The sequence below is a fragment of the Saccopteryx bilineata genome, chromosome 4 (assembly GCF_036850765.1).
Source record: "Saccopteryx bilineata isolate mSacBil1 chromosome 4, mSacBil1_pri_phased_curated, whole genome shotgun sequence".
NCBI lineage: Eukaryota > Metazoa > Chordata > Mammalia > Chiroptera > Emballonuridae > Saccopteryx > Saccopteryx bilineata.
In genome coordinates this window covers 292557126-292584192 of record NC_089493.1, presented here as the reverse complement: position 1 = coordinate 292584192, position 27067 = coordinate 292557126, and the positions used below count along the sequence as shown (strand labels likewise).

The following is a 27067-nucleotide window of genomic DNA, read 5'->3' as shown; positions in this document are numbered from 1 at the left end:
CAGGCTCATCTGGTTTGAGCAAAGGCCCGCCAGCTTGAGCCCAAGGTCGCTGGCTCTAGCAAGGGGTTACTCGGTCTGCTGAAGGCCCGCGGTCAAGGCACATATGAGAAAGCAATCAATGAACAACTAAGGTGTTGCAACGCGCAATGAAAAACTAATGATTGATGCTTCTCATCTCTGTTCCTGTCTGTCTGTCCCTGTCTATTCTTCACTCTGACTCATTCTCTGTCTCTGTAAAAAATAAATTTAAAAAAATTCTTTAAAAAAAAATGAATTAATAAAATAAAAATTAAAAAAAAATGCAGTATGTATCTTTAAAATAATGCCATTAAAAAGAAAACAACACAAAGCATTATCACACCTAAAAAAAAAAAGACACATATGAGAAAGCAATCAATGAACAACTAAGGAGCCACAATGAAGAATTGATACTTCTCATCTCTCTCCCTTCCTGTCTGTCTGTCCCTATCTGTCACTCTCACTGTCTCTCTGTGTCTCTGTCACATACACAAAAAAATAAAATAATAAAAATTAAAATAAGTCAGTTGCAAGTATGGCTCCAGATGTGCAGAACATCAGTCCCAGATGGGAGATTGCTGGGTGGATCCTGGGCGGGTGCATGCAGGAGTCTGTCTCTCTGTCTCCCTTCCACTCACTTAAATTAAAATTAAAATAAAAAAGCAGTGGATAAAGCATCAACCTGGAACACTGAGGTCACCAGTTTGAAACCCTGGGCTTGCCTGGTCAAGACACATACAGGAAGCAACTACTACAAGTTGATGCTTCCTGTTTCTACCCCCTCTTTCTCTCTCTCTCTCTCTCTCTCTCTCTCTCTCTCTCTCTCTAAAAATCAATTTAAAAATTTTTAAAAAGTAAAAGAGAATCCACACACTGACAAAATTGTCTGATACGGTTTGTGTATGTGTTCAACTAAGACACGACTACGCCGAGGATCTGGCTCTGCCGTCTCAGACAGAAGACAGGTGTGCAGAGGCCTTCCCACAGGGGGACTCGCCTTGTTACTCAGGGAGACGGTACACAGGGTGGGCCCGCTTCCCCTCAAATCTGGAGAAACAAAAACGAAACCGCCTAGAGCTGCGAGGCTCCGCCTCCAGGGGCTGCAATGAAGCCCTAAGGGCAACACACTGAAGCGCTACAGGGAAGCCAGGCAACTGAGCAACACCGCCCCCCTGAGGTGAGTGCAGGGTGCTCGGCAGAAAAGCTGGACTCCTGCGCCTTTCAAGGGTTTATTTTCCCACATCCATCCCTCTCCCGCTCCCCCTCGGAAGACTCCACGTAAGGCCGCCTAGGTGTGGTTCCTCGTTACAGCACAAGGAATCCCCAATCTTCAACCCAATAGTCCAAGTTCCTTCCCTGTGTCAGTTCCCACGCTTGGTAGCTCCCAACTGTTCTATTAAAAGAGCTCTCCCTGTGGTGTGTGTGTGTACATACACACTTTTTTTTAAGAGAGGAAAGGGAAGCATTTGTTGTTCCACTCGGTCATGCATTTTCTGATTACTTCCCATATGTGCTCCGACCAGGGATCTAACACGCAACCCCATCGTTTTGAAATGACGCTTTTAACCAACTGAGCTAACCGGCCAGGGCTCTCTTCCTTCATATTTTGAGACCACATTCACATAACTTTAACTGCAGTATGATTTAATTATTCTATTTTTTGTTATTGTTGTTAATCCCTTACTAATTTATGAATCAAACTTGATCGTAAGTATGTAGTATAGGGGAAAAACAGTCTGCAGAGGGTTTGGTACTATCTGCGGTTTCAGGCATTCACTGGGGGTCTTGGTTTGTATCCCCTATGGATAAGGGAAGATTGCTCTATCCTACTGTACATATAAACCACGTATCATTCATCTGCTGATGGACATTTGTTTCCTTCTTTTGGCTCCTGTGAATAACGCTGTTTTGAGCATGTGTACAAATATGTTTGAACCTGTCCATTTCTTTTGGGCATATACCTAGAAATGGAATCGCTGGACCCTATGCCACCACAGGTCAGGTTCCTTTGCCTATTTTAAAATCTGGTGGTTTTATGCTGTTGTAAATTGTAGATCTTTATATATTCTGACTAAACTTTTATCAGTATGACTTGCAGGCATTTTCTCCAATTCCACGGGTTGCCTTTCCACTGTTGGTTATGTCTTCTGACGTACAAATTAAATTTTGATGACGTTTGACTTTTTTTCATTGTTGCCAGTGTTATAGGTAGAGATTATTTTCTGGATTATGGGGAGTGGGGAGGGGAGTTACACAAAATTTCAAAAGGAAGGTACATTGAGACAGAGCTTGAAAGACCAGAAACCTTTTGACATGAGTTGACCAAGGGAAACATGAATAAAGGTGAAGTATTAGGAAAGTGGAAAGGATGTTTAACAAGTGATCGGTCTAATCCATCCTAAAATGAGGGAGGGAACCGCGGGAAACCAGGCGTGAAGGTCCTACCATGCCTGGGGTACACGCTTCAAACCGCCCCCCCCCCCCGCCCCGCCGGCTGTCACGTCTTTGTCATCCTCTCTAAAGGACTTGGGCTTTTGTGTCGTTTAGAAGTTATCTTTATAACATATTTATAGCTTTTTCAAATACTTTCATAACTTTTCTTAAACATTTGGCTCTATAATCCCCCCCCAGAATTTAGGTCTGCAAATTGAGGTTAACAAAATGTGTTAAATGGTTCGTTTTTTCGGTTTTGAAATACTTTGAACACATACTACACTCCCCATACATAGTAATGTCTACTTCTGGATGCTTTAGTTTGCTTTACTAAAGTTTTTCAAATTTATGCTTCAAACGTTTATAGTTATATTTTGATTACTGATCAGGCAAATCCCTTCTTCATTGTATTTCTTTTTCAAGATCTCATTAGAGATGGGGGAGCAGGAAGGGGGGCGGCAGGAAGCATCAACATCTAGTTGCTTCCCGTATGTGCCTTGACCAGCAAGCCCAGGGCTTCCAACCAGTGACCGGTGTTCCAGGTCAATCCTTATACACTGCACCACCACAGGTCAGGCCCTCATTATCCTATTAAAATTTGACTGTTGTTCATTCTTCCAGTTGAATATTGAATCTGGTTACTGAATAAGAACTATGTTGTGCAAGGAGCCTTTCTCCCTAGCACTGGATCCTCAAGATCAAAAGCTCCACCACAATCCAAGGATCTGAGCGCGCTAACCAGCAGCAGAGAGCACTACTCCCAGACCCAAACTCCTGTGCACGAGTACTTTTCCTGCTCCTGCCTTGGCCACCGCCAACTCGATAGATTCAAAGGTCTCCAAATGCTAACACCATCGGACTGACAGTCTGACAATCCCCACAAGCCCTGAAGTCCGTTCTTACATGCCAGAACCAAGAACAAAATAATTTTTGTGGAAACTTTCTTCTAAGTAGAAAATTATTTCCAAATAAAAGAGGCTTTCAAAGTACTGAGAGCCCCAAAGTGGGGAAGGGAGCCTGAGTTCCGGGAAGCCTGGGAAGGGTGGCAGATGAGACCCCAGCTGAGCCTTGCACACTTCAGCCTCTTGCAGATGAGCCTTAGGAAGTGAGATCTGCTTGCAAAGCCCACGGTGGGTCCTTGAGACAGACTGCAAGTGAGAGGAAACACCTAGAAAAGGATGTGTTGAGTCTCCCAGGGACTGGTTTTCTAGACCTTAACTCTTATTTAACCTACCCATCAATGACTTCACTTCAGCCCTACATCCTAGTTAGGCATGTGATGGGAGGAAAAACTGAATCAGAGGCAAGCAGACTCCCTGCCGACAACCTGCCCTCCTCACTTTGCTCCTTACACTTAGCCCGTCCCATCCCAACCCCGCCTCAGAAGAGCCGGCACCGTGCCTCTAAGCTCCTCTCAACAATCCACGCTGGCTGCTCAGAACCAACAGTCCCAGGCTCTTTCCACCTTCCTTCATCCTTCTAGAAAGACCCCCAAACTGAGTCTACCCACTAGTTAAGACACCTGTTAAGGGCTGGCCAGTATCACTGAAGCCCATTCAAGTACAGAACTTAGCAACAGTCCCGGCAAGGTCTTCCACCGCCTTCACCCCCAGCCACATGGGCCATGAACCCAAACAGCAGAACCCGACTGGGTGAGGCAGAACCAATTCTCAGGCACACAGCCCAGGCCACTCATCCAAACACCATTTAAAGAGAGCAGCTTAAACAGAGGCAGCCTGGCCCCGCCTGCAGGAACACGTGGGGCCCAGGCTCTCGAACCTCCTTTCCCAGCTATGCTTCTCCCTTCTTGCCATCTCAGCCTCCAAATTTAGCATCCTCTTAAATACAAAAGGCAAATAAAAGAGCAGTGTGCTCCTTTCAGAATGCAAACAGACTCTGCTGGCTCTACCACTGATTCCGGGCCACGACCCCCGCACTTTGGACAGCAAGGCCACAGCTCTGCAGCGAGCGAGCTCAGTTACTCCCCTTTGTGCACAAGACCCATCTGCTTCCCCCTCTCGTCACATTTGAATACTGCCCCAAAGGTAAATGTGATGAGCCCCACCCTTGGAAATGTGTCAAAAGAGCCAACAGTCCTTAAAGAGGGTAAGACTTCTATACACAGTGAACTCACTAAGACTAGCATGTCAATGTGGTCAGCTTTGTCCGGAGTTGGACATGTCTGGGGCAATATTCCTGACACACGTTCTAACTCCCCCCTTCACACTCAATTCTGTGCGAGGAAGTTTCAGCTCTAGTTTCAGACACTGCTTGACCTTTTCTCCCCTGGACCAAGCACCAAATACTTTATTCCAGCTCCTGCTAGGCACTATGGTCCGAAAGACAAAAACACCCCACACTGCTGACCCAGATATCAGTCCCCTGAAGAGGGGGAAGACGAAGGAAATTTAACTAAAACGACAGTTTTTAATGGGAACCAGAGATAGTTACAATTACATGGTCTGACACAAAAAACCCTGGGTGATCGGGGGTTGGAAGGTTACAAAATAACGAGGGTAACACTGGGTATAGAAGAAAAGCTGTTCCAGAGCCTCGGGAGGCAGCTAATATGGCCTCTCCCTGCGATCTTGTCTGTGGTCACCCCTGCAAGAAAAGGCATCCATTAAGGTCTCCACCGCCCCACCTCCCCATTCACCCCAGCCCCAAATTCCTATCCAATTGTTCATCTAAGTTTTGAATCTCCATTAGTTCCCAGAGATCATTTTCCTCCCTTCCCAAGTATAGTTACAGAATCAGTTGAACAATCTAGCCTGAGGCCCTGGCCAGTTGGCTCAGTGGTAGAGCACTAGCCAGGTATGTGGATGTTCCAAATTGGATTCGGGTCAGGGCACACAGAAGTGCTCATCTTCCTCTCTAACCCCCCCCCTCCCTTTCACTCCTGCAGCTATGGATCGACTGGAGCGAGTTGGCCCAGGCACTGAGAATGGTTCCACACCTCTCTGGCACTAAGAGCTCGGTTGCTGAGCAATAGAACAATGCCCTAAATGGGCAGAGCCTCGCCCCCTAGTGGGCTCACAGGCTGGATCCCTGTTGGGGTACATGCAGCAAGCTGTCTTGTCTCTCTGCCTCCCTTCCTTCACTGAATTTAAAATTTATATATATATATATATATATATATATATATATATATATATATATATATAAAACACACACACACATATATTCCAGCCCTCAAAACGAGACTACTCTCAAAACTTTACTACCCATAACATCTGTTCCGTCACCCTTTTGTTTTTAGTCTTACTTACCTGGAGTCCATCTTGCCAGGGCCAAAGCCACCTCTGTCCCCACCACCCCGGCCTCCTCGGAAGCCCCCACGGTCCCCGCCTCGGCCTCGATAGCCGCCCCGATCGTAGCCTCCTCTGCCGCCGCGACGATCGTCTCCGTAGCTACCCCCTGGGACAAAGGACATGGGAGTCAGCATATCCCCCAAACCCCTCCTGCTTCAAACCCGGGCTTTTTATCGCACTGCTCGCCAGCTGTGCCTCTTCTTCCTTACCCATATGAGAGCCTCCTGGTCCCCCTCCTGGGCCATCTGGTTTAGGGGCCTTACACTGGTTGCATTCATTCCTCCAAGAGAAGTTCATGTTCTCACATGTACTAGGAAAAGTAAAACAAGCATCTGTCGGCGTGAGGAGCAGGTGGAACCCAGAATTGGGAACAGACTCCAGTGACTTTACAAATACAGTGAGAAAGCTGAGGCCTAAGGCGTCAGAGCAGCAAAAGGCCTGCCTTCTCAGGAGCAAAGACAGGAACAAAACTGCAAATTAGTGAACCCTGTCAATACTCTTCCCACTACAGCAAGCTTACAGAGGGTTCAACTATGGGCCATATCTGTCCCCATCACTGGTACTGGTCTGGAAAACACAAAACCCTACCACGACATCAAAGGGCACGCACAGAAGACAGAAAAAATGTTCACTCACGGATTAGGGCACTTCCAGTCCCCGGCTCGCTGCTGTCCTCCGCCACCTCCTCCTCCACTGGGGAATCCTCCTCGGCCACCACCACCACTGCCGCCGCCTCCGTAACCGCCACGGCCCATTGGTCCTGGTGCAGACACAGGTGTGAGTCTGGGCCCCTTCCACGTTGGGTGGCCCAGCCTTCCTGGGCAGGCCGCAGTCAGCCCGTCTCCCACCGCCTCCACACTGGCATCAGTAACTGCTCACCTCCTCGCCCTCGGCCTCCACGGCCATTGCCACCACCCCGATTGAAATCTGCTCGCCGAGTAGCAAATGAGACCTTGATAGGATTCCCAGAGAATTCTTTACCTAAAGACATAAGGGAGGTATAAACAGGACACTTTTTTTTTTTTTGTATTTTTCTGAAGCTGGAAACGGGGAGAGACAGTCAGACAGACTCCCGCAGGCACCCGACCGGAATCCACCCGGCACGCCCACCAGGGGCGATGCTCTGCCCACCAGGGGGCGATGCTCTGCAGCGACCAGAGCCACTCTAGCGCCTGGGGCAGAGGCCAAGGAGCCATCCCCAGCACCCGGGCCATCTTTGCTCCAATGGAGCCTTGGCTGCAGGAGGGGAAGAGAGAGACAGAGATGAAGGGGGAAGTGGAGAAGCAAAAGGGCGCTTCTCCTATGTGCCCTGGCCGGGAATCGAACCCGGGTCCCCCGCATGCCAGGCCGACGCTCTACCGCTGAGCCAACTGGCAGGGCCTAAACAGGACACTTTTGATGAAGATCTGTAGGGTCCAAAGCACACTAAGTACAGTCAAATTAAGACTGCCTTTCTGAAAAGGTTTACAATCTAATGAGACACGGCAGTCTACTGAAGTAGCAGATGAAGTAAGGGGGGAGACTTAGGGAAACCCTCAGAATACAGCCTGTTCCCCACGGTTCCCTTTCCCGACTTCGTCTCTAGCAGCCTCCTCAAACGTACCGTCAAACCAGTCAATAGCCGCTTTAGCAGAAGGTGGGTCATCAAATGATACCGTTGCCTCTCCCTTCAGCTTGCCCGTCTCCCTGTCTGTGTACAGATTAATCATGGGCTGTCCTGTTTTTTTGTTTGTCTGAAGAAAGCAACATGATAGTATCAGGCTTACAGGACATGCAGTTCTACCCACGTTGCACCCTCCCCCTCCTTCAGCTCCTCTTCAGTTACCAGCTCCTATCGCACCTGTAACTTGAAAGCAAGTCAACGACCACAACTGTCTCTCACACATTAAAAGGAAACCCTAAAAGCCGAGGATATTCCTTGTCAATTGTGCCCTCGTTATTTCTTTTAGAAAATGACAACAGCTTATATTTTCCTTGTTCAACAAATTAACCTTATAACCCGTTAAGACATTTTACTGATGTGTAAAATCCAAAAGCCTGAATGTGCTAGAGAGCACCCACTCGAGTACCTTAATAATCCCGATCTGTTTGAAGTAATCAGCCACAGACTCGATCGTCACGTTCTCGCCCAGGCCTTGCACGAAGATGGTGTTGTTGTCTGAATTATCCTGCTCTGCTTGTGGAACATAGAAGGAAATGTGAATCAGAAGACAAATAAAGGTAAAATGAGTCAGTGACTCGTAACCTAACAAACTTTAAAAGAAAAAATCCTAAAGCAACCAACATAATTTGGCTTAGGTCTGACAAGTAACATCCACTGCCCTACTTTTTAGTACCTGAGTGTATGTTAGCCATGTCACCAATCTAGAACTAGTTTTAAACTACCCTTTCAAACATGGTTATGCCCAGTATAGAAACAGGGCCTATGATCACATACCAGTGTGTGTAAACTTTTTAAGTGGAATACCCCGAAGGTAAGAAACCCATTTTACACTTAAACCCAGTACAAACATAATCAAAACAAAGATCACTAAATGCTTCCCTTTTACATTCTTTGTGTTCACTGTGGTCATGATTCATATTTTTAAAAACCGGTACTTTAATTCAGCTAAACTCTTCATCTTCCTTCTCCAGAAAAAGCCTTGATAACACTTCAACCATTCCTTCACGACACCCCTGGACTCACCCGAGTCATGACGCGATCCTTGATCCCGAGGGCCTTAAGTGACATGGGAGAAGAAAAAAAAAAAACAAGGAAAGAGGAGCTGTTAGTCAAAAGATAGAGACATACAAGGAAAAAACTTAAAACCAAATCCAAACTCTTGCAAAATATCAGTTAAGTGCTCAAAGCCTTACCAAAGCCTGCCCCGGTTTGCCTGCCCAGAGAAAACCCTCGGCATGGCTAGGGAAGAAGACAGGCCTCTCTCAAGCTTGCATGTAATCTGAGTCCCCACAGGGACAACGCCACACTTCAGCCAGTGCCACCTCCCCCAGCTCAGGCTGGGAAAAGTCCTCAGCACAGACTGGGGGTCGGGAGGGAAACCCAGTGAGGTTACCAAACCACCTCGGAGCTCGGCCCGGTCTCTCAGCCCAGAGAGCTGGGCTCACCACCAGCGGTGTGATATGCGTCCGTCCAGTTTCTCCAACTTTAACACCAGAGACACTTAGTCTTTGTAAGACAATTCCTCATTTCTTCTTAGAAACCATTCTTAAAACCATGTGAAGTTTCCCCAAAACCATAAGAAAATAAAAATTAAAAAAAAAAAAACCCATACATAATAGCTTTTGTATTTTTAAAGCATGTCCCAGGGAACAGACCAGAAATCTTATTTCCATAATGCAGCCTGTTATATTTTTTCAGAAAACCATCTTTGACCAAAGTTTCTCTGAATTCACCATATGTAAATATTGTACCCACATTCAATGACACCTAAATCATGAACCCAGGCCTTTGGCTTTAAATGGTGAGACAAATTAAGAAACCTTTTGTTACCCAAACCAGAAAAGTTCCAGCTTACTGGGAGACTTCTCAAATTTGCCATGTTTCATCAATTCAGTTTGTGCTGTGTAAGACCTGCTGATTTCCCGTGAGCCACATGCTCCCAACCTTGCTCGCAGTCCACAGCTGCCTTCCCATGCTAGTTTCTACTTGCCCATCTGAGTTTAAATACGGATATGCAGAATCGACACCATTCAGCATTTAACATATACCAACTCCACCATTCTCAAGGCAGTATATTCATACCTCTTCCAGAATCAAAACATTTGGAGATTGTTACACATACACCCACACACACACTAGCCTTGAACACTGACCAAAACGGATCCTAAAGCCACGAGGATCCGTGTTCCAGCACACACGCTCCAGTTTTTCACAATGGTGGTCACTAAGTGCCAGATGTGGCAACACTCCTCATTAAACACCTCTTATTAACCTGGGTCAAACCAATTTGGTACAAGATGACTGCTGAGGTCACCCCTGCCTGCCTCCAGGTTAGCACACATCTGGCAGCAGGTGGCATTCCACCCCACCCCTTTCTGGAGGTGGTTCTGGACACTGCCAAACCTTTGACACTTAAAACACGCTAAGACATCTGCAAATGAACAATCAGACAAAGCATTGCTGGGAGTTGGGAATTTTGGAAACTCTGTTCACTTACCACCAAATTTATTGAAGCCACCACGGTCACTTCCGCTGGAGAAGACAAGTTAGAAGAAAGGACATGAAGCTTCCAACGGCTACAAATGGGCGTGTTTTTTGTTTGTTTTATATTCCCCAACAAGGGTATGTGTTTTGGTAAAAAGAGACAAGTGGCTACTAAAATACATTCCCCTTCCTGACCGCCTCTTGTCTGACCTTTGAGCATGTCACACACACGTGTGCAATTTCTTAGACACAGTTATAAGAATTTTGCTTTAAAAGGTTATATAGCTATTTCCTCTGGAAAAAAATGACCCATTTTCCTCGGCTGTTCTTCCGACGTAGCAGATGTTTTTTCGTCTTGTCGCAAGTGGTTGACAACCCAGTAGTTGGTTTAAAAACCCTACGCCCAATTTACCCAGAAGACATTTCACACCAGGCTGGGGTAGCCCTGAACACATGTTTGTGGTTTTTGCTTTGAAAGCAGCAAGCAGACCCAACCCTATTCCATAAAAAGTCAAAACCAAAGGCAGTTTCCCTTGAAGCGAGACAAACTTAGCTAAACCCTACCCTAACTACTGAGTTGTTTTTGATCTCCCCCAACCACCGGGGTCACCCCTTCTACACTGCGAGAAGAGCGGAGTATTTTGCAATGTCACCTTTCATACCTGTGGCACATAAAATGCAGAGCAAGTTAACAGTCACATAACAGTTGTTTTTCTTTTTCAAGTTTTGCATTAAACACACGCACACAACAGTCTTCCTCATTTTTGTACGGTTTTTGAGACTGCCCCCACCCTCCTCTGAATACTTACCATAAGAAACTCTTTAAAAACCTACTTTTTCCAAAAAAGGAGTAACGCACACTGACATTCCTCCCTTTTGCAAGGGAGACAGAGTATGGTCCTTCAAATCGTATTTATCCACAGATTTGACGCATGCTTTAACATCAAATCTAAGGTTTGACTTCAAATCAACTACAGCGGGAAGGGAAGAAGGTCCAGTTGGACAAGTCACCAGGAAAGGGGGACAGTGGAATAAATACATGGGATACCACTGTCCAGTGTCTTTTGTCCAAAAGGTATGCACACTTCAATAGCCCGACAAACCAAGTCACAAACAAAATCACTGTTAGTCAAATTACTGCAAATCAAGCTCATGGATTCAAATGACTACAGAATTCGGGAAGAGTAGCCAATTCCTGGAAGCTGAAGTCAGGTTAACCACTAATGACTCCCTCGGAGGACACATGGGAACACAAGTAACAAGTTTTCCTATCACCAGGAGTGGGATCATTGGTTTCCCTTGCAGAGAAAGACTTGACCTCCATGTTTCTTGCCTAGCATTATCAAAGACTCCAATCCATACACACCCATGTATTTTTCCTTTATCTTTGAAAATGTACATGTCAGTACTCAAAAGTGTGAGGGGGAGTTCAGGCTCCCAAGTTGTCACAAAAATAAAACAGGGAAGGAGGAATCCACAGTCAATGCCCCCATATGAGAGCCTGACAAACCCTAGAATAAGACTAACCACACTCTAAGAACTGAAGATTCATGCAACCCCCCCCAGCCCCCACCGATGTTACTCCCTGGCTCCCAAGACACCTACCCCATGCCGCCTCTGCCTCCACGGCCACCTCCACGGCCTCTGGGTTCATAGCCACCGCTGCTGCGGTTGTAACCACCGCCACCGCCCCGGCCTCGTCCCCCGCGGTCCTGCTGGCTGCCCCCGTAGCCACCGCCGCCGCCACCACCACTCTGGTCCTGACTGCCGTAACCGCCGCCGCTGCTGCCGCCACTCATGGAGGACTGATCTTGGCCATAATTACCTGTCAAGAGAGAAAAGACACTTTCTGACAAAAGTCACTGAAGTGGCATACAACAGGTCAACAATGTCAGGAGATAAATGAACAAATAAAAAAGCAAGTAGGAAAGAAGAAATTAAAGATTTTATCTTTTTGTATTTTTCTGAAGTTGGACACTGGGAGGCGGTCAGACAGACTCCCGCATGCGGCTGACAGGGATCCACCCGGCACGCCCACCAGGGGGCGATGCTCTGCCCATCTGGGGCATCGCTCTGTTGCAACCAGAGCCATTCTAGTGCCTGAGGCAGAGGCCACAGAGCCATCCTCAGCGCCTAGGCCAACTTTGCTCCAATGGAGCCTTGGCTGCAGGAGGGGAAGAGACAGAGAGGAAGGAGAGGGGGAGGGGTGGAAAAGCAGATGGGAGCTTCTCCTGTGTGCCCTGACCAGGAATCAAACCCGGGACTCCTGCACGCCAGGCCAATGCTCTACCACTGAGCCAACCGGCCAGAGCCAAAATTAAGATTTTTAAGAGCACCCTTAGGGCAGAGGTCAACCAGGATATAGATTCTTACAGAAAATAAGAACGAGACAAAGCTGAAGACACCGTCATACCTCCACCACCCCCTCCGCCACCTCCACTGCTACTGTTGTACTGGTTCTGTTGTCCATAGCCCTGAGGAGGATTATAGGAGCTTTGCTGCTGTCCATAGCTAGGCTGCTGTCCACCATAGCCAGACTGCTGACCATAGCCCCCACTCGGGGGCTGACCATAGTTGCTGCTCTGAGAACTGCTACCATAACTAAGGAAAAGAAAAAAGACAAACTTAATGCTAGCATGTACTACTTCCTTTCACCTTTGGTCCATCCCAGTCTGTGAACTCTGAGCCCACAGAGACATCCCCCATTTACTCCTAAGTGCTCCTACTGGGGGCCACATTTTCACCCCGATCAATTCCCCTCTCCTCTTACAGGCTCTGCCCCCCAACTCCTTACCTTCCCGAGGTGCTGCTAGGCGCTGGCTGCTGGCCGTAGCCAGGGTATGACTGCTGCCCATAAGACTGAGAACTCTGGCCACCACCATATCCACCAGTAGAGCCATATCCCTGGGGAGCTGACTGAGTGCCATAGCCTGCTACAAAGAAAAAAGAAGTCACAAAAGCTAAAAGAGAAGAGGCAGAGAATTGCCTGGAAAAGACACGACATATTACCTAATGCTACCCAGACTTTAAAAGGCAGTCTCTTAGAAGCTCCTCAGGAATCTTGCAACTCACAGTTTAAGTTACCCTCCCTCTTCTACCTTAATGTCCTAACTTCTAACAACTTCAGAGTTCCAATCTCATCCCAAAGCCTGTCTCCAGGACAACCACTATCCACAGCCCAAGAGGTCCCTATTCATTAACATTATTCGAACCTGCCGTCTGTCTGCTGCGCAAACAGAATCCACATTATTTATACTTTGGGACGTCAGGATAAACTCCGCCTTCCGGGTAGTAGCTGACATATTAACAGTCTGACTTCCAACATGTTCAGACAATTCATTTTCTCCCTGTAAGTACTAGAAGCCTAGAACTTTCTCCCTTTAGTGAATACTTTCCCCCCACATTTCATTTTCATGCTGAGGAGAAATGGGAAAAGTGCTGCATAAATAAGAAGTAAAAAAATCAAAGAAAATAAAAGGGAATAAAACTACAAACCAATAATCATTTTTCTTTGAAATAACTCAAGACTCCAAAGAATTTTAAGCATTAAATAAGGGAAAGGAAACATGGAACAGTTTCAACATTTCAGCACTGCTTACGGTTAAGAAAAGCAGAATTTGAAAGAGCAGGAAGAGGCAGACGACCAACTTAAAAGAGACTCACTGTTCTGGGTTTGTCCATAAGAACCGTATGTGCTCTGGCCATAGCCTGAAGTGTCCGATGACTGGCTATAGCCACCATAACCCTGCTGTCCATAGGGCTGATTGCTCTGCTGGGAATAACCCTGCCCAGGCTGGGTGGGGTAGGCCCCATAGCTGGAGGGGGAGGAAAAAACGAGCAATCAGGAAAAACTACTTTAGCGACCCCTGCCCTCTACAAACCCTGGAGGCCCCAAAAATTTACTCACCTTTGGGTTGCTTGTTGGGTATAGTCTGCAAAAGAAAAGTACAATTATATCACCTCTGCCATCCCTAAGAGAAAACACAGTAAAACAAAGAAAAAGCAAATTTCTACAGAGTCCAAGAGGCCTTACTGGAAAAACCAAGTCTTGGGGGACAGCCACAATTCACACAGATTCAACTAGTATCACACACTGCACAGATGTACACATCTCTTTTTCCCGCCCATTCTGAGGACGGTATCACCGTGAGCCGAGCTAAATAAAATCAGAGCTCCTTAAACGGATGGGTTTCAATGAAAGCTAGAAGCAGGAGGCAAAGGTGTTCAGGATGTGGCCCCTCTCTCAACCAAGGAATAAGCCTGTCCCCCAAGAGGCTATTCCACCCTCGGACTCATCTTGGAGGCTTGCAAAGTGGACTTGTACTGCAAAGCCAGATAACCAAGAGATCTCTCCGAATCCAGATGACAGAAATCATCACCCAAGTGCCCGTCTCAGGAGACAAGTCAACTGATACTATCAAGTCTCCAGCCCTGTGGCTCCAACTGAGTCCGTTTTCTCGTCACCCTGCCTTCCCCCAGAGGTGGGGGTGGGGGGCCTCCGCGAACCAAAGGCAGCGCAGACGCACTAGCCAGACCAACTCCTCGGCTCCGCACAGGAAACCAGGCGCTGCCCCCGCAGGAAAAGGGCAAAGGCACCGGGAGAGGGTGTGGCCTCCGGCGGCTGCTCCTTTCCGTCCCCACCTCCGAAAGAAGAAATTTGGGCGGGAAAAAGCTCGAACCCGGTCCCCTAGTCCGTTGGACGACCCTCAAGAACTGTCTCCTTCCCTGCCCCCACTCCCACCATTAAGCCGGACGCGGCCGGGATCTCGAGCCCCTGCCCCCGGCCGCGTGGCAACCGAGGCGGGAATGGGGTGGTCCCGCCCCTTCCCGAGGGACCTGGGTTGGGGAGGAGGGGGGTCCACATCGGATGAGCACCGCGAGTCGAGAGCCCAGCGAGACTCTCGCGACAAAAAAAAAAAAAAAAAAAAAGGAGGACCACGTCGAAGCGGGGTGGGGGAGTTCGCGCCGCGAAAAAGGGAGGAGGGGCCAGCAGTGCGCGTGCGCTCGCCGAATGCCCGGATGCAGCACTGCGACAAAGCGGGGCCGAAGGCAGGGGTGGGAACCGAGCGGAAAGGGCCGCAGGGACCGAGCATTTCCCTCCGTATCTCACACGTCTCACCTCACCACGAAGCGTGCCTCCCAACCCTCCCCTCGAGGCAAGGGACTCCGCACGGAAGACCTCCCGCCCGCGTAAGGGGCCAGACGAGCAAAAACAAGATGGCGACATCGGCTTCCCCCTCCCACCCTTCTCTGCCACTTCCCGCCACAGTGGTGCGAGACGGGCTCCCTCACCCGACCGCCGCCCGGGCCCCGGCAAAATCAGAGCCTTAGCTGGGAGGGCACAAGGCCCTGGGCCGGCGCTCCGCCGCCGCCTCGCGCCCTTACATACCGTTTGAGGCCATGTCGGCGCACGCGCACACAGGCCGACACGCAACAAGCTCCCGAAACAACAGAGCACCGACGCCTCGAGGACTGAGCAGCCCCGCCGCCTGCGTGGAGGTTTATGTACGTCTCCCCGCCTACGTACCCCGGGGGGACGTACCAAATGCGTAAAGGAAAGGGGGAAGTACGTTCGCACTCCTGCCACTCTTTAGAGAGCCGAGAAGACAGAAGGAAAGCATGTTAGCTAAGAACATAAGAACCTTCTCATGCTATGGATAATCATGTTTTTTCTAATAAAGAACTACAATTCGCCCTGCAGGACCAGCCTACGATTACCTTCACCCCTAAGAAGGCATAATGGTACGATCTAATTACCCTCTGGGGGCGGGGCGGGGGCGGCCCAGGGCGTCATCCGGCTGAACTGTAGTCTAAGCCCGGAGTCGCGGGGCGGAACGGAAATTCTTTGGTTGTCCGGTTTCACTGGGTCCTACTTTCACTCGCGATGCTGAGCTCCTGCGCTCCCGTGCCCTGCCACTAGACCGGACGCGTCGTTTCTCCGGCACCCACCTGCTCTCTTGCTCTGTGGTTTCTCCCCTGAGAGCACACTCCGACCCTCTCCCTGCGTCTCGGTTCTCAGTTCATCGTCTTTAAGGGTTGCGTTTTTTTCAGTCCTTTACCAGGGTTTGTGGATTGGGACGTTTGACCTGCAGGAAAGCATGGAGTTTAGCCCGGACCCCTGAGCCTTAGCCTAGTCCAGCATTGATGGCCCACCCAAACCCTCACAGCTTTGCCCCTGATCTAGCAGCCTTGGGACGGGAAAGCCCAGGCCCTCTGGACCCTTAGGTAGATAGGAGAGTAGGGGTTTTCCAGACTTTTACTGATAAGGAGCTCCTCTTTTATTTTCCTGAAGCCCTACCAAGGAACCAATGTGGAGATCCAATAATCACTGATATTTATAGGGCTTAAGTGATTTCAAAGTTCACAATTTTTAAAAAATATTTTATTTATTGATTTTTCAAGAGAGGAGTAGTGTGGTAAGGTGCCACAGAACTGTAAAACTTAGTATTGGCAATGCCATTTTAAAGAGGAAAAGTCGGGCTTTCTGTCCTGTCCTTTCTTTGGAAAATGGAGGGAAAGGGATATAGAAATCTCCTGACTTACAAGGACTACTAGGGTCATTTGGTTTTAAGTTCTCTGAAAGGGTTAAGGTTATCTGAAGAACTCCCTTTCCTTTCAATAAGACAAAATTTACATACCAGCCTACACTGATTTTGGCTCTCGCTTCCTTCCTGGAACCCTGAGATTAACGTGTACCTCTAGGCAAAAGAGGAGAGATAGACACTGAAAAGTTTATGAATGTCTTTGATTGTATTATTATCTTGAAAGTTTTAACGTTCCTTGTAAATCCCCTAGACAAATGTTATAATCTTGTGTCATGCGGTCATGCCCCCCAACCTGTATGTACTCAAAGGGTACATGACCAGTCCCTGAAATATACTTGGCGCACATGATTTGGGTTTGCAACTGCCCCATATAAGCCATATGCGGCCGGCATATTTAATAAATCTCCTTTAATAAAATTCTTCAAAATTCATCTGGATTTGGTGTCTCTACATGAACCTGCTGAAGTGAGGTATGGTACTTTTCAGAATCTGGGGTACAGTACTTTACAACAGTAGGGGGATGGGGAGGAGGTGGAAGCATCAACTCATGGCAGTAGTTGCTTCTCCTATGTGTCTTGACCAGGCAAGCCCCGGAATCTGAACCAGTGACCTCAGCATTCCAGGTCGATGCTGTATCCACTACGCCACTACAGGTCAGGCAAAATTTACAATTTATTACTTTTCCATCACAACCTTGTAAAGAAAGTAAAGGTATCTCTATTTAATAGGTAAGAAAAGTAAGACTCGGGCCAACTACAGCTAAGGGTCAGAGTCCTGATCCAAATCCAGGTCTGTGCGGCTGTAAAACACTCTTTTGTTGGTTACATGAACACTTTGCAGTGTTTCGAAGCCTGTTGACTCCCTATAAGACCAAAAACAAAAAGTGAAAAATTAACTTGCGCCCTAGCCGGTTGGCTCAGTGGACAGAGTGTCAGCCCTGTGTGCGGAAGTCCTGGTTAGATCCCCAGTCGGCACACATGAGAAGCAACCACTGGCTTCCTTTCCCTTCCCTCAGCCGTGGCTCCATTGTTTCGAGTGACAGCCTGGCACACTGAGGATGGCTCTGGAGCTTCCATTTCATGTACTAAAAATAGCTCAGTTGCAAGCATGGCCCCAGATGGGCAGAGCATTGGCCCCAGATGGGGGTTGCCGGGTGGATACCTGTCAGGCGCATGCGGGAGTCTATTTCTCTATCTTCCCTTCTCTCATTTTGGAAAGAAGGAAAAAATAATTGGCTCTAGACCAGTGGTAGTCAACCTGGTCCCTACCGCCCACTAGTGGGCATTCCAGCTTTCATGGTGGGCGGTAGCAGAGCAACCAAAGTATAAATAAAAAGATAGATTTAACTATAGTAAATTGTTTCATAAAGATTTATTCTGCCAAACTTAGCGAAAATCCAACATAAAGTACTTGGTAAGTAATTATTATTATTATTATTATATGCTTTAACTTGCTGTAACTCTGCTTTATAAATTTTATAAAATAAAGTTACTTCCCTACTTTATAAATTACCATTACTGTGGAACCAGTGGGCGGTTAAAAAATTTTACTACTAACAGAGATACAAAAGTGGGCGGCAGGTATAAAAAGGTTGACTGCCCTTGCTCTGGACAGTCTCGTCTACAGCACACGTTCAGGTTCCCTGATATGCATATCCGGCCATGAACCCCGAGTTCCATGGCCACTTCTTGATCATCTCCAGTCCTATTTTGTCAATCAGGTGCATTGGAGAAAGCAACCAAAAGTTCAGGTGCAGTGCATACAGCACCAACCTGGGACTCTGAGGCCCCAGGTTCAAAACCCCAAGGGCAGGCTCACCAGCTTGAGCATGGGGTCACCAGCTTCAGCATGGGAGTATCAGCATGACCTCATGGTTGCTGGCTTGAACCCGAAGGTCATTGGCTTGAGCCCAAGGTCACTGGCTTGAGCAAGGGTTACTGGCTCAGCTCCAGCCCCCTGGTCAAGGCACATATGAGAAGCAATCAATGAACAACTAAGGTGTTGCAACTATGAGTTGATGCTTCTCTCTCTGTCCCTTCCTCTCTCCCTCTCTCTCTCTCTCTCTCTCTCTCTCTCACAAAAAAAAAAAAAAGTTCAGATGTTCTAGCCAGCATAGCAGCCCAAGACTTTCATCTTTTCATTAACTGTTGTGAAGGTTGTTACATCTTTTTCTTTTATTTCCTTTTAAGAGAGAGGAAGGGAGAGAGACAGGAACATCGAGCTGCTCCTGTATGTGCCTGACCAGAGAATCGGATCAGTAACCTCCCTGCTCCAGGACAACATTCCAACCAACTGAGCTATCCAGCCAGGGCTTAATTTTTATTGATGTTTGTTTGTTTGTTTGTTTGTTGTTTTAGAGAGAGAGAAGGGAGGGGGAAGGGAAATATTCATTGTTGTTCCACTCAGTCATGCATTCTTTGGTTGATTCCCGTGTGTGCCCTGACCAGGAATCAAACCAGCAACTTTGTTGTTTCAGGATGATGCTCTTAACCAACTGAGCTAACAGGCCAGGACCCTGTTCAACAGATGATTAGTATTATTAATATTGTGAAAGAAAAGGGGGCTATGTAATAAATCTGACAAATTCAGTGACCGAAGGTAATCTCACAGGGTGATCTGATCATGATCATAAATACCTAACTGAACTTTACCGGTGGTGGTGCAGTAGATAAAGCATCAACCAGGATGCTGAGGTCCCAGGTGCAAAATCCTGAGGTGGCCAGCTTGATCACGGAGTCGCTGGCTTTGAGTGCAGGGTCATCAACATGATCCCAAAGACCGCTGGCTTGAGCCCACAGTTTGCCGACTTGAATCCCAAGGTTGCTGGTGTGAGCCCCAGGTCTGGGTGAGAGCTCCCAGAGGGACAAAGTGGGCATCCCAAGACTGGTGCCTGGCTCACGAACAGGTAACGTAAAAGGCTGTGGTACCAAAAACAGAAACAAAAAGGACTCTGGCAGCCTGTGCATGTCACTGCCTTCCTCGAGGGCCAGGGCTTTAGGGCACAGCTCGGAACACAAAGGAGAAAGGAGAAGGCCGACAGAGAGTAGCAGTATCGGGGCTTCCTGGGAAATATGCAAAAACAATCGGAAGAAACTTGTTTTTACTTGACTTGTTTACACAAAGAAAGTTTGAACCCTAACATGCCAAATATATATTGATATATTTAGATTTATTTGCATATTTTGACAGGGCAATACAGGTAAAACTACTGAGAAGAGTTCTCCTGACTTTCTCTGTGGGCAACTAATATGAAAATTACACATATAAAAAGAAACTCTCCGGAACAGTAAGATTCACTTATGTATTTTATATTTTTTAGGAATATCATTAAAAACAAACTATTGATTGGTTTTAGAGAAAGAGAAAGAGGGAAAAAACATGGATTTGTTGTTCCACCTATTTATGCATTTATTGGTTGACTCTTCCAGGTGCCCTGACCGGGGATCAAACCCACAACCTTGGAGTGTTGGGACATCGCTCTAACCAACTGAACTACCCAGCCAGGGCTAGGAACATCATTTTAAAGATTTTTTTTTTTTTATTTTAGAGAGAGAAAGAGAGAAAGGCAGGGAGGAGGAATAGGAAGCACCAACTCATAAGTGCTTCTATAATAGTATGTGCCTTGAATGGGCAATCCCGGGGTTTCGAACCGGCGACCTCACCATGCCAGGTCCACTGCACCACCACAGGTCAGGCTAGAATCATCATTTTAAAGAGTAAAATGAGTCGGTGAGATATGTTATACTATTTTTTTCATACTAACTATTCAAAGGCTGTAGGTCAGCAAGCTGAGCCTGGCCAGGTAAAAACATGCTAAGAATGCATGAACGGACAGACAGACACACACATCTATTAGGGCATCTTTTGTAATTTCCATGATGGACTTTTCTGTTTTGTTTTGTTTTGTTTAAGAGAAAGAAAGAGAGAGACAGGCAGGGACAGGCAGTCAGGAAGGGAGAGAGATGAGGACCATCAACCCATAGTTGTGACACCTTAGTTGTTCATTGATTGCTTTCTCATATGTGCCTTGACCTGGAGCTCTAGACGAACCAGTGACCCCTTGCTCAAGCCAGCAATCATGGGGTGAGCCTGCGCTCTGGCCAGTGACCGCAGGGTTTCGAACCTGAATCCTCAGTGTCCCAGGAAGATGCTCTATCCGCTGCGCCACAGCCTGGTCAGGCAGACTTTTCTTTTTTTTTTTTTTTTTTTTTGTATTTTTCTGAAGCTGGAAACGGGGAGAGACAGTCAGACAGACTCCCGCATGCGCCCGACCAGGATCCACCCGGCACGCCCACCAGGGGCGACGCTCTGCCCACCAGGGGGCGATGCTCTGCCCCTCCGGGGTGTCGCTCTGCCACGACCAGAGCCACTCTAACGCCTGGGGCAGAGGCCAAGGAGCCATCCCCAGTGCCCAGGCCATCTTTTGCTCCAATGGAGCCTTGGCTGAGGGAGGGGAAGAGAGAGACAGAGAGGAAGGAGGGGGGGGGTGGAGAAGCAAATGGGCGCTTCTCCTATGTGCCCTGGCCGGGAATCGAACCCGGGTCCCCCGCACGCCAGGCCGACGCTCTACCACTGAGCCAACCGGCCAGGGCAGGCAGACTTTTCTAACAGTTGTTATTGTTGTTCATCTCTTACTGTGCCTAATTTAAAAAATGAAACTTTATCATAGGGATACATGTAGAGAAAAACATCGAATACCTAGGGTTTGGCACTCTCTGTGCTTTCGGGTGTCCACTGGGGGGAGGGGTCTTGAAATATATCCCGCAGATAAGAAAGGACAACTGTATACGTCATAAAACCAATATTTAGGGGAAATGTGTACACGTATGAAAAGAAGGAAGGAAGAAAAAAGAAACCACAAAAAAAGCTTTCATTTGGGCAGGTTACATCTATTTATTGTTATGTTAAAATTAAAACTGGAATTTTTTTAAAACAAAAATACACAAGCACCCATTTCATTGCCATCAGAGCAATCACATCATCCTATACTGAGTAGTCTTTGGAAACCTCCAGAGACTGAAAAAGGGTAAATAACCTCTTAGGATTATTATGAAAATAGTTTTAATATTGTGGATCCTCCAGAAAGATTTGGAACACACGGAGGTCTCCAGCCCTCCCTTTGAGAACTGCCGAGCTAGATTGTCATGCTGGAGCAGTAAACAACCCCAGAATTTCAGCAGCTCGACACACAGGAGTTTACTTCTTCTTTTTTTTTAATTTGTATTTATTTATTTCAGAGACAGAGCAAGAGTCAGAGAGAGGGATAGATAGGGACAGACAGACAGGAACGGAGAGAGATGAGAAGCATCAATCATCAGTTTTTCGTTGCAGCACCTTAGTTGTTCATTGATTGCTTTCTCATATGTGCCTTGACCATGGACCTTCAGCAGACTGAGTAACCCCTTGCTCAAGTCAGCGACCTGAGGTCCAAGCTGGTGAGCTTTTTGCTCACACCAGATGAGCCCGCACTCAAGCTGGCGACCTCGGGGTCTTGAACCTGGGTCCTTCCGCATCCCAGTCCAACGACGCTCTATCCACTGTGCCACCGCCTGGTCAGGCCACATGAGTTTACTTCTTACTTGGACTTGTGTCCACTGAGGGCTTTGCTCAACATCATTCTTTCCTTTTCTTTTTAATTTATTTACTGATTTGAGAGAGGAAGGGAGAAAGAGACAGACAGACACACAACAGACAGACAGGAATGTCCATCTGTTCCTGTATGTGCCCTGACCAGAATCGAACCCTCAAGCTCTGCATATTGGGATGATGTTCTAACCCACCAAGCTATCCGGCCAGGGCTCCGCAGCATTCTTCTTCTCAGGCCAGGCTGGGACATCACTGGTTATTAAGTCAAAAGGAAAAAGCACTAGGATGTCTCAGAATTAAAGTTTTGGCCTTGTATCTGTTATTTCCACTTACAGCTCTTGGACCAGAACTAGTCTTATGTCTCTCCCTTGCCACAAGGGGGCCAGGAAGTATAATCTTGCCCCTGTGCAAGCAATCCTTTCCCTCCCTTCCCTTGTTAGGGAAGAAAATGTCTTTCCGAAGCGCCCCAGCTGACTTTGCTGGGCCAGAATTTGACCAAATGCTGGTACAGAGAAGTAGTGTTAACTCACTCAGACCAGTGGTGGCATTCAACGAGTTCGCACCGGTTCCAATACTTAATTTTTTGTTGAGTGCAGTGAACTGGTTGTTAAGATGGCACTTGTCATCAGGGTTATCTCTAAGGTGGGCGCCTGGGTGGGCGCCTGGGCAGCCGCCCAATGTGGAAATCACAAACTTACATTCCTTACTCTTTTCTAACATTCATCTGCGCAACAGTGTATTCTAAGCACCCGTAATGTTCGTTCCGTCCATGGGTGAAAATAATTGCAAGTAAGGATGCCAATCAAGAAGCAATATGGAGGCCCTGGCCAGTTGGCTCAGTGGTAGAGCGTCGGCCTGGTGTGCAGGAGTCCCGGGTTTGATTCCCAGCCGGGGCACACAGGAGAAGCGCCCATCTGCTTCTCCACCCCTCCCCCTCTCCTTCCTCTCTGTCTCTCTCTTCCCCTCCTGCAGCCAAGGCTCCATTGGAGCAAGGTTTGCCTGGGTACTGAGGATGGCTCTGTGGCCTCTGCCTCAGGCGCTAGGATGGCTCTGATTGCGGCAGAGCGACACCCCAGATGGGCAGAGCATTGCCCCCTGGTGGGCATGCCGGGTGGATCCTGGTTGGGCGCATGCGGGAGTCTGTCTGACTGCCTCCCCGTTTCCAACTTCAGAAAAATGCAAAAAAATTTAAAAATAAAAAGTAAATAAAAAAAAGCAATATGGAAATAATCTCAACAGTTTATTGTTTTTTGTCAGATATTATTTAATATTTTTTCATTAATATTTAAAAACTCTTATAATCTGACCTGTGGTGGCACAGTGGATAAAGCGACGACCTGGAAATGCTGAGGTTGCCGGTTTGAAACCCTGGGCTTGCCTGGTCAAGGCACATATGGGAGTTGATGCTTCCTGCTCCTTCCCCCTTCTCTCTCTGTCTCTCCTCTCTCTCTCTCTCTCTCTCTCTCTCTCTCTCTGTCTCTCCCTTTCCTCTCTAAAATGAATTAAAAAAACTCTTATAATCTAGTTTTGTGTGCCTCTTTTATTTATTGTCTTTATTTAAGTATTTAATGCATGAAATAATAAACTACCTTATGGTATATCATTTTTTTATACTTAAAATGGTCAGTAGGTCAGAGAACCGGTTGCTAAATTATTTGAATCCCACCACTGCTCAGACCCATCACCACACCCCCCCAGGTGCAAATTCAGGAGCCTGTATCCCAGCGGCTGAAGAAAATCGGGGTCTCGTTAGCAAGAAAGGAGAGAAATGGCTTCACAATCCTTCCCTCTCACACTAGTTAGTAATCATGAACAGTTTATTGAAGTAGACCAGAAATACACTCACGGTGCATCTCTTAAAAGGGAGCTTTCCCTTTTAAGTACTATTTGCCTAAGAGATAGCAAAACTGAATATTGTATTTCATGCCAACTAGTTCTAATCAGCTGACGCTAATAAACAGGTATGGCCTTTGAGTGACTCCTAGATGCCAGGCCTTTATTAGACCCAAGTGAAAACTCCTTCCTGACCAGCAAGTGATGGGACTTGTTTTAACCAATTGAGTCACAACTGTGAATTCATTGCATTCTATCCAAAGTGTTAGTTCTTAATTATGAATTAGCATATTACCATGAAAACCCCTTCATAATACTCAAAACTCTCTTGACTTCTCCCTCTCAATAACCCTTCCAAAGAATTTCTTCTTTACTGATGAGTTTCCTTGCCTGTTGAGTACATTCAGCCTTTTTCCTTTTTTTTCTTTTCTTTTTTCTTTTCTTTTTTTTTTTTTACAATGACAGAGAGAGAGTCAGAGAGAGGAATAAATAAGATAGAAACAGACTGACAGGAACGGAGAGAGATGAGAAGCATCAATCATTAGTTTTTCGTTGCAATACCTTAGTTGTTCATTGATTGCTTTCTTGTATGTGCCTTGACTGCGGGCCTTCAGCAGACCGAGTAACCCCTTGCTCAAGCCAGCAACCTTGGGTCCAAGCTGGTGAGCTTTGCTCAAACCAGATGAGCCCGCCCTCAAGCTGGCAACCTCAGGGTCTCAAACTTGGGTCCTCCGCATCCCAGTCCGACGCTCTATCCACTGTGCCACCGCCTGGTCAGGCGCCTTTTTCTTTTTTAAATTTTGATGATCTTTGTTTTATTCATTGGTAATATTTAGAAATGATAAGATTTCAGCTTTTAAAAATAGTTTAAATGGAAATTTAGTCCACAATTTGACCCATCTAGAAAAAGGATTCTTGGCCCTTGCCAGTTGGCTTAGTGGATAGAGCATCAGCCAGCATGTGGACATTCTGGGTTCCATCCCTGGTCAGGGCACATATGAGAAGCAACCATCTGCTTTTTTTCCCCTCCCTCTCCCCCTTCTTGCTCTCTTCCCCTCCCAAGCATTGACCTTAGGTGCCGAGGATAGCTCGGCTGATTCAAGCATTGGCCTCAGATGGGCTTGCCAGGTGGATCCCTATCAGGGCGCATGTGGGAGTCAATCTCCTCTCCTCTCACTTAAAAAAAAAAAAAGGAAAAAAGATTATTCAACTTTTTCTGTAAAGGGCAGATAATAAATATTTTAGGCTTTGTAAAGGTCTGTTGCCAGTATCCAACTCTTCCTTGTAGCACAAAAGCAGCCATAGACAATACATAGATGAATGGCTATTTATTGGAACAGTAAAACTTGTTCCAATAAAACTTTATTTACACACACACACAAAAAAAAAGGCTGGGGGAGGGGTGGGGGAGGGGCACAAAGAAAACTAGATAGAAGGTGACGGAGGACAATCTGACTTTGGGTGATGGGTATGCAACAGAATTGAATGACAAGATAACCTGGACATGTTTTCTTTGAATATATGTATCCTGATTTATTGATGTCACCCCATTAAAATAAAAATTTATTTAGATTAAAAAAAAAAAAAGGCTGATAGTTTGATTTGGCCCCAGGGGCCATAATTTGCCAAATCCTGAACTAGGGGGAAAGCCACTAAACTATGGTCTATTATAAAAATCAACCTAAAAGCAAGGTAGAAATCAAGTAGGAGAACCCTAAGTATATTCAGATCTCCCAAGATGCAGCTGCTGCAGAGTGTCGTACCCTAAGCAGTTCATGTACTAACCTAACCAAGGCAGTGGCCTTTAGTGATCAGAAATTTAAGATCATTTATAGGAAAAGTCAGCTATCAAGAAATCCACTCTGACCAGGCAGTGGCGCAGTAGATAGAGCATCAGACTGGGACACGGAGGACCCAGGTTCAAAATCCCAAGCTCGCCAGCTTGAGCGCAGGCTCATCTGGTTTGAGAAAAGCTCACCAGCTTGATGCCACGGTCGCTGGCTTGAGCAAGGGGTCACTTGGTCTGCTGTAGGCCTCCAGTCAAGGCACATATGAGAAAGCAATCAATAAACAACTAAGGTGCCACAACAAACAATTGATGCTTCTCATCTCTCTCCCTTCTTGTCTGTCTGTCCCTCTCTCTGTCTCTGTTTCTGTCACAATAAAAAAAAGAAAAAGAAATCAAATCCAATTCCAAAACTAAGATATGAAGTGGGGACCCCTCTCTAGGTAACTGTGAGAAATACCCATCCCTCAGAGAGCAGAGCCAATCAGAGTAACCAGCAGACCACCTGATTCCTTCTAACTGATTAACCCAGGCTGAATTGTCCTGCACCAGAAACTGGCCAGAGAGCAGAGGTTGCGTCCTTCAAAAAGAACTGATAGGATAAGATTGGAAAAAGTAGTCAAAATCTGTTTCTTTGGGGCAATCTAGACCATACTGAGGAGTTTGGATTGTTATGTGTAAGAACCTTGAGCAACTACAGAAAAAAAATTTTTTTAGGTGAGAGGAGGGGAGATATTGAGGCAGAATCCCACATGCTCCCCAACCAGGGCTAACCCTTGAGTACCAAGATATTTTTAGCACTTGAGGCTGACCGCTTAGACCAGTGGTTCTCAAAGTGTGTGCCAGGGCACACTGGTGTGCCCTAGAAGATTTCCAGGTGTGCCCTGTGGTATTCCAGAGAAATATGTGCCTGTTGGGGACCAAAAAACCAACAGGGATTTTGGAGTTTAGATTTTCGGGGGACAGAGATGTGGGGAATTGGCTGTAAGCTGACAGTCTGCCCAACACCCCACCTCACTTGCCTGATTAGGTTGCAAAAGGCTATTAAGCTGTGGTGCTGGATTGTGTACACTACCCCTCCATGTTCCCCGGAAAGACTGGAGGCAAGTTTCTTCTATCCTTCATTTGGTGTAAAGTTAAGATGATATGTATGGTGGGGGTTTTCTGCACTTGGTAAAATTCTTGGGTTGCCTTAGAAACGTGATCAGAGACCATTGATTTGCTAATGGCCTCACTTTGCCCTATAAATAAAGCAGGATGTGGTTTTTGGGCACACTTTGTTCTTGCCAGCAACAATTACAGGGTCCTCCGGACCCCGTATTTTCTTAATTCTGCGTATTTTCTTAATTCCACACCGTTCCCACTCGGGACCTGGAATTACTAGCTGCGCTGGTTCTCAGCATGTGCC

At 46.9% G+C, this 27067-nt stretch overlaps 1 protein-coding gene across 2 annotated transcripts; it reads right to left on the bottom strand.

The window, feature by feature from the left end:
* Positions 1-4858: 4858 nt before the first annotated feature.
* Positions 4859-15420, bottom strand: FUS (FUS RNA binding protein). Of its 2 annotated transcripts, none has more exons than XM_066275767.1 (15): positions 15299-15420; positions 13817-13841; positions 13573-13724; positions 12704-12842; positions 12323-12510; positions 11515-11734; positions 9923-9957; positions 8449-8481; positions 7832-7935; positions 7366-7495; positions 6642-6743; positions 6399-6522; positions 5972-6072; positions 5721-5868; positions 4859-5055 (listed from the first exon to the last, which is right to left on the bottom strand). In XM_066275767.1, exons 1-15 carry the CDS (start codon positions 15309-15311, stop codon positions 5016-5018), a joined length of 1554 nt encoding a protein of 517 aa, XP_066131864.1. In that variant the 5' UTR covers positions 15312-15420; the 3' UTR covers positions 4859-5015. The 2 variants fall into 2 exon arrangements, with proteins under 2 accessions (XP_066131864.1, XP_066131865.1); XM_066275768.1 differs by having other exon boundaries at positions 12704-12839.
* Between the last annotated feature and the right edge of the window lie 11647 nt (positions 15421-27067).